The 12477-nt window shown below is 40.6% G+C and overlaps 1 protein-coding gene across 1 annotated transcript; it reads left to right on the top strand.

The window, feature by feature from the left end:
• Positions 1-6531: 6531 nt before the first annotated feature.
• On the top strand, positions 6532-10326 carry LOC118838802 (olfactory receptor 52B6-like). Its single transcript, XM_036746166.1, has 2 exons — positions 6532-6562; positions 9422-10326. The coding sequence occupies exon 2, from the start codon at positions 9484-9486 to the stop codon at positions 10324-10326; it is 843 nt and encodes a 280-aa protein (XP_036602061.1). The 5' UTR covers positions 6532-6562; positions 9422-9483.
• Positions 10327-12477: the final 2151 nt, after the last annotated feature.

The following is a 12477-nucleotide window of genomic DNA, read 5'->3' as shown; positions in this document are numbered from 1 at the left end:
ATTCATAGCACCACTTAGCTGAGGAATTCTATTTCCTTACACTCCTATCTTTCTCCTGAGAGGAAGGAAATGTTTCTACATCTGCCTTCCAGGACCAAAAAAGGTTATTGTATTTAATCTACTGTCTCTTTATCAGTTTTCAGTTCCTATGCCCTACTTCATTTTAAGTTCTATGTCTCACTTAATATAGACTGAGACAAGTTAGTTAACTAGGTGCCATATCACACTGTTGACTAATGTTGAGCTTTCAGGACACTAAACCAAATGAAATAATGTATGTAAAGCACTTCTAAATCCTTAAATTGATATCCAAAGTCCTGCAGAGAGAAAGAAGAACTGGATTTAGTGGCAAAGGACTTAGTGGCAAAAATCCTGCCTTTGTCATTTACTACGTGTATGACATTTAGTGAGGCCCTTAACCTTGTTGGGTCTCAGTTACCTCATCTGTAAAATAAAGGGTTAGACTAGAATGCTTCCAAGGCCTTTTTTAGCTCTCATTCTATGATCCTAGTAGCTAATTAAAAATATCAGCTACTCTTGGGGCTGCTCCTCTATGAAAACCTCTAGTTTTTTTATATGGACTTCTATCTACCCCAACTATCAATCAGCATGTTTCTATTAAGTGCCTACCATATACTAGGCACCATTCTAAGCACTGGGGATATAAAGGGCAAAAGACAGTCTCTGATCTAAATATAAGACCTGTCTTTATTCCTCTCATATTACTTTCTTTTGGGACATAGTTCAAGTATATTAACAAGTAGGACAGAGCAGTAAGAAAATACAGAGAGAAAGGGAAGGATATTTGAAGATGGCTATGAGAGAGATCACAGTAGAGAAAGAATGAGTAGACAATAGGAGACATAAGTGCTGAGCAATGTCTTGGAAGGGGGCCTCAAGGGGAGAAGTGGAAAGGGCAGGCACAAATGTTGATCCTGAGTGCTCTAGAACTCTGTGGAAGCCCTGAAAGGATCCAAAAAATTAATAATGAAGAAAGGGGGCTGGTGGGGCTGAGATCTTCAGCCATAGCCATCCTTCCCTTGGAGGAACATATAATATCTGTCCATTTGTCTTTGGGACTGACACAGTGTATCAAAATTCAGGTGGAATATGGATTAGAAAGAGCACAATGTGCTGAGCACCGAGGGATGGGGAAAGTAAAAGTACCCAGAGGGAAGAGGGACATGGGACCTCGTCCCTGGGGAGAAAAGATACAGGCTTGTAGAGTATCTTAAGGCCAGGAACCTGTCCTGAAAAATGAGGATGCAGACAGCAAAATGCTGAATGGACAATTATGAGAGATCTTGAGAAGAAAGAGAATCTAGAAAGCCTTCCTGAAGGGGGAACACCTGTGTCAGTATTAATTAAGGAAGAAAGGTATGTGGTTTGGCAGAAAAGGTGGGAGATGGTGTCATAGATAGAGAGCATGGTCTCTATGAAGAAGAGGACATGCAGCATGTGGTTGATTACAGGATCCCAGGATTTTGAACTGGAAGGGAATTTATAGATCATGCAATGCAAATCCTTCATTTAACAGATGAGAAAATGGTGGGCCAGAGAGGTCAGTGACTTAGCCAAGTTAAAAGGCAGAGGCAATATTCCAATCTAGATCTTCTGATCTAAGAAGAGAAGAAGATGTCTGACTAAAATGAGACATTCTTCTGACTGTACTGGGGAAGTGAAGGTTGAGGGAAATGATGGGGAAATGGATCTTAGAATTGAGAGAAGAAGGAAAGGAGAGCATCCCAAAGAACCATGAGAAATTACTTAGGAAGATCCCAGAATAATGGCTCAGTATGAGGCTAGTGTAGGGGCTGAAGGGGTAGGGGGCTTGTGAGGTGATGAGCTTAGGAATGGAGGAACAGCTGAGGGGCAACAGATAAAGAGAGGAAAGGGGGATTGTTCATTAGAGTATATAGGTCATTGGAATACATGTGTAAGATCGGGGAATTGGAGGTTTAGAGACTAGTGGATTAGAGATTGTTAGTTCAGGGAGATGGGAATGTTTGCTTGTGAAAACAACCATGGAGAAGCAAGAAAAGTGAGGGAATGAAAAATGCTGAGATGTATGTATTTGTGAAAACTTTTCTTAGTGTACAGGGGTACTGGAAAGAAGCACATATTGACAATCTTGTCAATACATGAGTGTTTATGTCTGGGAAAGTTTGGGAGAGCCTGGAAAAGATCTATGGATGATTGTGTTCAAGTATCTCTCTGTTACTGTACAGTGCTTGTTTTCACACACACACACACACACACACACACACACACACACACATATACCTATATATATATGAGAGTATTTGTTTAAATGTGTGCATCTCTGTGTACAAGTATACTATTATACTTATTTGCATCTGGGTGTGTTTCTTTGTGTGTGTGTGTTTGTGTGTGTGTGTGTGTGTGAGTGTGTGTGTGACAGAAAGAGATAGAAAGAGAGAGAGAGAGAGAGATCATCCAATAGGCATCTACTGAGTTGTTCAGTCATTTCTGTTGTTTCTGACTCTTTGTGACCACCTTGGGGTTTTCTTGGTAAAGATACTTGAGTGGGTTGCCATTTCCATTGCCAGCTCATTTTACACATGAGGAAACTCTGGCAAACAAGGTTAAGTGACTTCCCACAGTCACGCAGCTAGTAAGTATCTGAGGCCAGATTTGAACTCAGGAAGAGTGTGCGTGACTCCAGGCCAGGCACTCTATCAGATGTTGGGGAGAAAACAGTTACAGCGTCAGTCCCCAGTTTGACCTGGAGACACTTCTTCTTGGTTGTAGAGAACCCATGACACAATTAATAAACACCACAAAGTATTGACACAGCCAGCATTCCTGCACATTAAGTAGACTTAAGGATCAGCAAAGAAAGCTCCCTAGAGAGAGTCAGACACAGCTCAGCCTTGGACAATGGGTAGGATTTGACTTGGCAGAGAAGTGTTTTCCTGTGGGAATGGGAAGATACAGATTATTTGGATGAGGTAAATGATCACGTGTGCTAAGGGAGAGGAAAGAGTCAAAGATGACTGTGATTTCAAGCTAAAGGGACTGGGAAGACAATAATAAGAAAGGAGTCAATATGTCATCCTGGATGGAGTGCTAGAATAAGAGTAAGAAGTCACTCCATCTACCTGGAGTCAAATCCCTCTTCTGATACCAAATTATCTAACCTCTCTGAATCTCTCAGTTTCCTTGTTTAGAAACTAAGGATGCTAATACCTAGTGTAACAGTATCACAGTGATGGTTTGTGGGGAAAAATGAAACAATGTACATAATGTAATTTGAAAACCTGAAAGTGTCACTATGGTCAAATAAATGATCTTTCGAGACTGGTGGTGTGTTTGTGGCCAAAGGATCTAAGAAGAATATGCAGGAAAAGAGAATAGGTGTATTGCGGTATGTGAGGGCCTGTGGCTTTAAGTGTAAAGTCCTGGTAGAATCTGGAATGAGAATGGATGGGAATCTGGAGAGGAATGAGAACCCAATGTCTGTGGGAGTATGGATGACATTTTGCCCTGGTATGGAAGCTCTTTCTCTGAGATAGGAGAAAAGGGAAAAAAATTAGAGCTAGAGATACCTTGTGGCAGAGAAGAGGGATGAGAGCTTGCACTGACTGGATTTCTTAAATAAGTTCAAAAAGTGATTTTAGTATTAAGTAGAGGAGGTCTGGATGAGTCATTGTGGGAAAAATAGTATGGCATGACAAGAAATTGAAAATGTGGGGAACAGGAGGGAGGTTCCATTTGAAGGCAGAGAGGAGCTTGTTGCAATGCTGCTTGTGTCAGCTCTGGGATTTCAGCAATGCTCCACAATCTGAGAATATCAATGGAATAGTTATATTGACCTAATTAAAGATTCAGGGAATCAGGGAACATAGGCACATTTTAAAGAAAGGAAAAGGGGCAGCCTACAAGTGCCTGGAAGTGACTTGCCTTGACTTGGAAATCAGTCTGTGTAGGGTTTCAAGTGTAGCTAAGAGAAACTGCATAAAATTTAACTTTTTTTTGAGGAGGGAGGCAGGGCAGTTGGGGTTAAGTGACTTGCCCAAGGTCACACAGCTAGTAAATGTGTCAAGTGTCTGAGGCAGGATGTGAACTCAGGTCCTCCTGACTCCAGGTCCGGTGCTCTACTCACTGTGCCACCTAGCTGCCCCGAAACTGCATAACATTTTCATCAATATTCCTTGCTCTCCATTGCATTCAGAACTTGAAAGTGACTTTCATTTCCTCTGTTTTCAGTCCTCTGTGAACCCCATCAACCATCAAGTCAATACAATTCAATATAACCTAATAAGCATTTATTAAGTGTCAACTTTATGCCAGGCACTAGACAGGCAAAGACAAAAATTTAACAGCCAATCCTATTGTTTTGAAAAATGGGAATTGGGAGGCAATGCCCAAATAGAGGAGTAAAGACAGGGACTCACCTGAGCTCTGTCCCAAACCACACCAAAGACCTTTAAATAATGAATCTGTGCATATTCTAGAGTGGCAGGATGCATGAAAAGATGGATTAAAACAAATTTTCAGGCCAAGACAACTTAGAAGAATGGCAAGAAAGGTCTGTTGCACCATGGTGATGAAGTCCAGAAAATGGCTATTCTAGTAATTTGCTGACATAAGGAGTTGATAATGGTCTGTAGAATCAAGGAAAAGGATAAATTAAATGGCAATGTTGTCTTTTTTTAATTTTCAATATTAATAGTATGAAAAATAGAGACATAGACTCTGGGAGGTAGAAGGTATATGAAAGCTCATCAAATTTATCCTCCTACCCAATAGAGTAATTTTCTCTATATTTCTGTAAGGTGGCCATCATGATAGTACTTAAAACACTTCTAATAATGGTAAATACTCACATTGCATCTGTATTTATGCATATTATTGTAAATACATTTGAGTACCATGTGAGAGGAGGCTACTATTATATAGTCACATGTTTAATTTATAAGCATGCATATCAGTGCTTTATTATGTAAATGTGTATGCGTTTCTGAGTTTATACCTGTTACAACTCACCCACCCCCAGCAGAATGCAAGCTCCTTGAAGGGATGTTTCATTTGTTTAATTGTATTGTCTGTATAGTACCTTTCACATAGTAAATGCGTAATAAAACAGTTGTGATGGTTGAGTTTGTCTGCGTTGGTCCCTCTCAGCCATATGCTTCATTCTCAATAAAACTCAGTAATAGGAAGTTTTTCATTTGCCACCAAATATGATGGATCATTATCACTGGAAGTCTTCAAGTGAAGGCTGATAAACACCCTTGGAAAAGTTTTACAGGACACTCTGTACAGGTACAAGTTGGCCTTAAGGGTCTTTGAAGTCTTTTCCATCTAGAAGGTCCTAGGATTGTGTTCTATCCTGAATCCTTCTTTCTGCAGCCTCAGCTTAAGCCCTTTCCCACAAGCTGGGGGAGAGAGAAGTGAAACAAGGTTAAATGAATTAATGAGAAGCTAGAGGCAGCATAGCTAAAGGACTGGCCTTGAAGTCTGGGACAAAGTCTCATTTCTGACACAGTTTGTGTGAACCTGGACAAGTCATTTTACCTCTAGAAGCCTCCAGGCTTCTGTAAGACTGTAAGTTGTAGAGAAGGGGTCTATGTGTATTCATGTAGGAAGTCCCTTACCAGAAATACTCTGCAGTGGTGAAATCACAAATTCAATGTCATTTTCTTTTTTTTCCCTTAATTTGATTTTATTTTTTTAGATGTCATCTCTTCATATTCAACTTACTTATATATTACATATATGACATATTATATATGTATATATTACAACTTATGTGTAAATATATATATATATACACAAACACATAAATATATACATATATATACATACACACACACACACACACACACACACACACACACACACACACACATATATATGCGTATTCACTTCAGCTACCCTACCCTAATACTGAGGTCTCATGAATCACACACATCATCTTTCCATGTAGGAATGTAAACAAAACAGTTCAGCAAGCCCCTTGTGATTTCCTTTTCTTGTTTACCTTTTCATGCTTCTCTTGATTCTTGTGTTTGAAAGTCAAATTTTCTATTCAGCTCTGGTGTTTTCATTGAGAAAGCTTGAAAGTCCTCTATTTCATTGAAAATCCATATTTTGCCTTGGAGCACGATACTCAGTTTTGCTGGGTAGGTGATTCTTGGTTTTAATCCTAGCTCCATTGACCTCCAGAATATCATATTCCAAGCCCTTAGATCCCTTAATGTAGAAGCTGCTAGATCTTATGTTATTCTGATTATGTTTCCACAATGCTCAAATTGTTTCTTTCTGGCTGCTTGCAGTATTTTCTCCTTGACGTGGGAGCTCTAGAATTGGGCGACAATATTCCTAGGAGTTTTCTTTCGGGGATCTATTTGAGGAGGTGATCTGTGGATTCTTTCAATTTCTATTTTACCCTCTGGTTCTAGAATATCAGAGCAGTTCTTGATAATTTCTTGAAAGATGATATCTAGGCTCTTTTTTGATCATGGCTTTCATAATTTTTAAATTATCTCTCCTGGATCTATTTTCCAGGTCAGTGGATTTTCCAATGAGATATTTCACTTTGTCTTCCACTTTTCCATTCCTTTAGTTGTGTTTTATAATATCTTGATTTATCATCAAGTCACTAGCTTGCACTTGATCCAATCTAATTTTTAAGGTAGTATTTTCTTCAGTGGTCTTTTGGACCTCCTTTTCCATTTGAGTAATTCTGCCTTTCAAGGCATTCTTCTCCTTATTAGCTTTTTGGAGCTCTTTTGCCATTTGAGTTAGTCTATTTTTTAAGGTGTTGTTTTCTTCAGTATTTTTTCAGTATTTTTTTGGTTCTCCTTTAGCAAGTCATTAACTTGTCTTTCATGATTTTCTTGCATCATTCTCATTTCTCATCCCAATTTTTCCTCTACTTCTCTAACTTGCTTTTCCAAATCCTTTTTGAACTCTTCCATGGCCTGAGACCAGTTCATATTTTTCTTGGAGGCTTTTGTTGTAGGCTCTTTGACTTTGTTAACTTCCTCTGGCAGTATGTTTTGGTCTTCTTTGTCACCAAAGAAAGATTCCAAAGTGTGAGACTGAATCTGAGTCCATTTTCACTGCCTGGCCATGTACCCAGCCAACTTGCTTGACTCTTGAGTTTTTTGTCGGAGTATGACTGCTTGTAGAGTAAAGAGTACTTTGTTCCAAGCTTGAGGGGATGTGCTGTTGATTTCTGAGCTTTTTCTATACAGCCAGCTCTGCCACACCAGCACTCCTCCTTCCCCAAGAACCACCAACCAGGACCTGACTCAGATCTTAAGCAGGCTCTGCACTTCTTCTCTGATCCATCATTTAATTCCTCCCACCAGGTGGGCCTGGGGCTGGAAGCCAGTGAAGCTGTAGGTCTGTAGCTATACCACCTCCACTGCCCCCGGGGCACTGGACAAACAGAGAACTCCTTTCACTCCCCACAGCTTTTCCCACTAACCTTCTCTGTTGTCTTTGGTGTTTGTGGGTTGATAAGTCTGGTAACTGCCACAGCTCACTGATTCAGTGTGCTAGGGTGTGGTCTGCTTGGCTCCTGGTCTGGTTGGTCCTGCCACCACCCACACTGGGCTCCACTCCTCTCCACTCCCAGCTCTGTGAGCGATAGACCTCACCCAGTGACCATCCAGGCTGTCTTGGGCTGGAGCCCAGCTTCCCTCTGCTATTTTGTGGGTTCTGCTGTTCTAGAATTTGTTCAGAGCCATTTTTATAGGTTTTTGGAGGGACTTGGCGGGGAGCTCATGCAAGGCCCTGCTTTCCAGCTGCCATCTTCATCTTGGCTCTGCCCCCCCCCCACCTTCAAACTCTTCTCAATGTCATTTTCAATGAAAAATTAATTCATTGAATTTTGTCTTGCCTGACCACTTCAAAGATCTTTTAATATCCATACAGGCAAAGAACACCCTCTGGTTCTTGGAAACACAGAAAGGAGTAAAGAACTGGTCAGCTGCTGACCTTGGTAGCTACTTCTTCCAAGGGATATGACCACTTATCATCCTTACTGAGAATGAGGTGCTGAGGGGTCCACCTTTTCAGTTCAGGTCCTGACTCAACAGACAAACCTTCCCTCCCTATCCTCAGAGGGTCTCAGGTCACCACCACCACCACCAAGTTCTCCTCCCCCTACTCCCCCTCCTCCCCCTCCTCCCCCTCTTCCCCCTCCTCCTTTTTCTCCTCCTCTTCCTCCTTCTGGTTCTTCTTGTTCTTCTTGTTCTTGTTCTTATTCTTCTTCTTCTGGTTCTTGTTCTTCTTGTTCTTGTTCTTCTCTCTCTCTCTCTCTCTCTCTCTCTCTCTCTCTCTCTCTCTCTCTCTCCTCCTTGCTCTCCCTCCTCTCTTTGATTTTCCTATTCCTATCTTTATCACCATTCCTAGCCCTCCCTCCCTTTCCAACTCCCTCAATAAAGAGTTCACTGTAGGTTAAATGTTTGCACATGAAAGGAAGTAATGTTAAATAAAATTGAAAAAGTTCTTGGGAGAGTGAGATTCATTTCTGTATAGTGAAATTACAGCAGGTTACAGCTGGTAGGATCCCTAGATTCTGGTGACTTTCATGCAGCAAATCAGTAGCGGAGCCAGGAATAAATCTGAATTCACTTGATTCTTGTTCCAGGAATGTTTCCATTGTATTCATCACTTCATACTTCATTAGAGTTTTTTTTCTCAAAAAGACAAATAGGTATGTGGGAAAATCTGAAAACAGTCACTGTTATTAATTTATACTTGTACTGAAAAGATTGCTGCACGTAACCATGACAATCTAGCATTCATTCTGTAGCTTGATTCCTGCCCCATTTTACCAATGGATTATCAGTCTCTCGGGCATCTTTATGTCAAATCTTAAAGTTATGACATTTTCAGAAACCAGGCATCTTTATAAAATGAAACTCTCGAAAGATTTCCTAATGGAGAGCTTCTGATTTAGGCATCATCATTTTTGCCAGTCTGTTGCCTAAATAACATGTATTTTCAAAGATGTTCCTCCAGACATTGATCACTAGTTTTAGATTAGCTATCTCCTCAAAAAAATACAGTGACACTCCTACTCCTCTATGCATTCATCCAGGCTGATCATGTGTCTGTTGCTGTGCCCCAACCCCTCACAACATATGCAGATACCAACACAGTTTTCATATCGTATCATCATCTACAAAGCACCTAAAGACTGGTCCTTGGTTTATGGCCAAAGGTGCTATTCTTACAGGCTGTGAATGTCTGTAGTTATAAGCACAGTTTGGTATTGGGTGAAGATTCCACAGCATTTACCAAAGCCTATAACTAATTTGCTAGTTTTCTTCTCTCATGCAGATGAAACATCTATAAAATAATAAGTCCCTCACCTCCAAAGCTGTAAAAGTCACAAGGTCTCCTCTAAATATCACTGATACCCACCTTGCTGGCTGCTTTCTCACTGGAATCCCAGGTCTGGAGCACCTACACATCTGGCTTTCTATTCCCTTCCGCATCATGTATGTGGCTGCCTTGGCAGGAAATAGCATGCTGATCAGTGTAATCATCTCCCAGAGGAGCCTTCACGAACCCATGTACCTGTTCCTCTCCATGGTGGCCAGTGCTGATGTCCTTCTCTCTACTTCCACCATGCCCAAGGCTCTCACCATCTTCTGGTTGGGGACCCAAGCCATCTCCTTTGATACATGTCTCACCCAGATGTTCTGTATCCACTTTCTGTTTGTGGCTGACTCAGCCATCCTGCTGGCCATGGCATTTGACCGCTGTGTAGCCATCTGCTCACCCTTACACTATAACACTATCCTTACTCCCACCACCATCACAAAGATAGCTGTGGCCACTCTCACACGCAGCTTCTGCATCATATTCCCATCTATCTTCCTCCTCAAAAGGTTACCCTATTGCCGGGTCAACATAATTGCACATACATTCTGTGAGCACATGGGCATTGCCCAGCTCTCCTGTGCTGATATCTCAGTCAATGTCTGGTATGGTTTGGCAGCTGCCTTGCTCTCCACAGGTCTAGATATCATTGTTATCACCATCTCCTACGTACTTATCCTATGCACTGTCTTCCATCTTCCTTCACATGAAGCTCAGCGCAAAGCACTGGGAACATGTGGCTCTCATGTATGTGTGATCCTGCTCTTCTACATTCCTGCTCTGTTTTCTGTCTTTGCCTACCGCTTTGGTAGGAGAAGTATTCCCCATTATGTCCATATCCTCCTAGCCAACCTCTACGTTGTTATCCCACCCATGCTCAACCCTGTCATTTATGGTGTAAGAACCAAACAGATTTGGGAAGGCACTGTCCAGATGTTTTCACAGTTGGGGAAATGATCAAGATGGAAGCCAACAAACCTAAAGTCATCTTGGCCAGATGTGTCAAACGTGTGACTTATGGTCCTAAGCTGCCCACAAATAAGGAGGACTAGATTAAAATGTAATTATGAAATTTTAAACAAAATAACCAACAGTACAATATAGATAATGTTACTTTGTAGTTTTCTTTGTGTGGGTTTTTTTATAATATGCAGTTTCACTCAGAGAATCAACATGATATATATTTTTAAAATATTACCTTTGTAGAAGATCTTCCTAATTTAACCAAGGGCACAGTAGGAAAGTCTGGCTTTTAACTCACTGGTAAGATTATAGAGATTTAACATCACAAGATTGAATGTAGTTTTAACAGGCAGAAAACAACTTTAGGCACTATCAATGCCAAAAGAATTTTCAAAACTTTTAATAGCAGGTTCAACCACAGTCTCCAACTAAATACCTTTGGGGCCTCCATTCAAGGTCTTTGGATTAACAATGATTTCCATATCCATGCCATTTTTCTCCTACAGTCTCTTGACTGCTTCTAGAGAGATCCAAATGTAGTTTTTATAAAATATTTTGAATTTTGATACAGATTTGAATTTCATCAATATGGCCTTTGGGCACATGAATGATTTCAACCAACCTGAGTTTGTCTTCATATTGTGTGAGGGCACCGCTTTTACACCTCTCCTTGTCTTCTTTGTGACTTCCAAGATGAATTTGTAACACTTTCCATTCTGTGGAATCATGTGATGGTTAAGAATATACAGATCCACCGTGACACTCAAATTATCTATGTCAGACATGAAAATATATTCCTTTCCCTCTCCTATAAGAGTATCAAGCAAGCCAGAATTGTGGGAACTGCTCTAAATATCACAACGATCTGGAGGATATCAAGCATCTGTATTTGCCCCTGAGTGAGACACATCTTTTGTTCCCTGCTTTGAATAAAAAATGAAGCTTTTAACACAGCAATAACTGTACTTCTAAAGTATTTTTTGTATCTTCATCAGTGTTAAAAGAGTTCATCAAAATAAGGGGGACATCTGCATTGTATATTTTCTTCCAGTGTTCAATTTGCTGAAAAGTTGAATGCAAAAAAGGGATTTTTCATTCCACATACCAATGAAACTTTGGGGCCTTTATAACCCCTGCTACTTCCCAAACCGCCATTCCATTTTACCAACACCTATTTATCCAGGACAGAAGATATATCATCAAGTAAACCTTTGACCTTTATCTTCTCATGAGGCTGAACTGAATCCTTTGGAAGCCTCTAGATTTTTCCCCAATGCAGAGAAGGTTCCTTTCTTTATAACAAAACTTCTTAAAATCTTCTGAATTCCTTTCGAAATTCTTCAAGGACTTTTTTTTAGTATGCTAAGATTCATCTTGTGGTGCAATTGAAAATACATTCTCTAGTTCCTCCTTCACTGATAATTCCAGCTTTTGTCAGATGACTTCTTGGAACTGGGAAATCCCACCTTGAGACATTGTATTGCTAAGATCACCTGCACCTACCTCTCCAGCAAACTTCCCAGTATATACTGAGATCCTGCCAGCCCTCAGGGCTCTCCCTGGAAGTCAATTAATGGTTTTCTAAATATGTGGATTCAGGGATCCATTTCCATTTGAGTTTGACAGCAATGATCTTGACTCCTAATCCAGGCAAATAGTCTTTGCCATCACAGTCTTCTCACTGTGTCCAAATTCAAGCCTGCTTTATCCCTACTCTTCTCTCAATCCTATCAGAGTATCTAGCCCTATGAATATCTCCTGCACAAAGTAAAACACCCTACATTTATCCCCAGCTCTAACCCTATCCTAATGTCCAGTTCTGTCTCCTCTCAACCCAACCCAAGGTAAGCATCCATTCCATACTAAGGCACATCCATATCCATAGCCCTATTCCAATCATATAATTTTCCTCATACAGACCTTATCTTTATCCCTTTCCCCAACTCCAGTCCTGTCCCAACCCTATACCAATATTCATCATCTCTATCCAATATCCATCATCATAACAATCCCTATTCTCATCCACATCATCATCTCCAACTCCAATCCATTCCCAAACTCAAGCTGATCCCTATTGCTATCTATATTTCCAATCCAAAATTTTATCCCTAAACCCTTCTACATCCCCATTTTTATGTATTCACC

This window comes from Trichosurus vulpecula, chromosome 2, assembly GCF_011100635.1.
Source record: "Trichosurus vulpecula isolate mTriVul1 chromosome 2, mTriVul1.pri, whole genome shotgun sequence".
NCBI lineage: Eukaryota > Metazoa > Chordata > Mammalia > Diprotodontia > Phalangeridae > Trichosurus > Trichosurus vulpecula.
This window is presented reverse-complemented; position numbering and strand designations above follow the sequence as displayed.

Coding starts and splice junctions, on each gene's coding strand:
- LOC118838802 (XM_036746166.1), top strand. CDS start 9,484: ATGTATGTGGCTGCCTTGGCAGGAAATAGCATGCTGATCAGTGTAATC.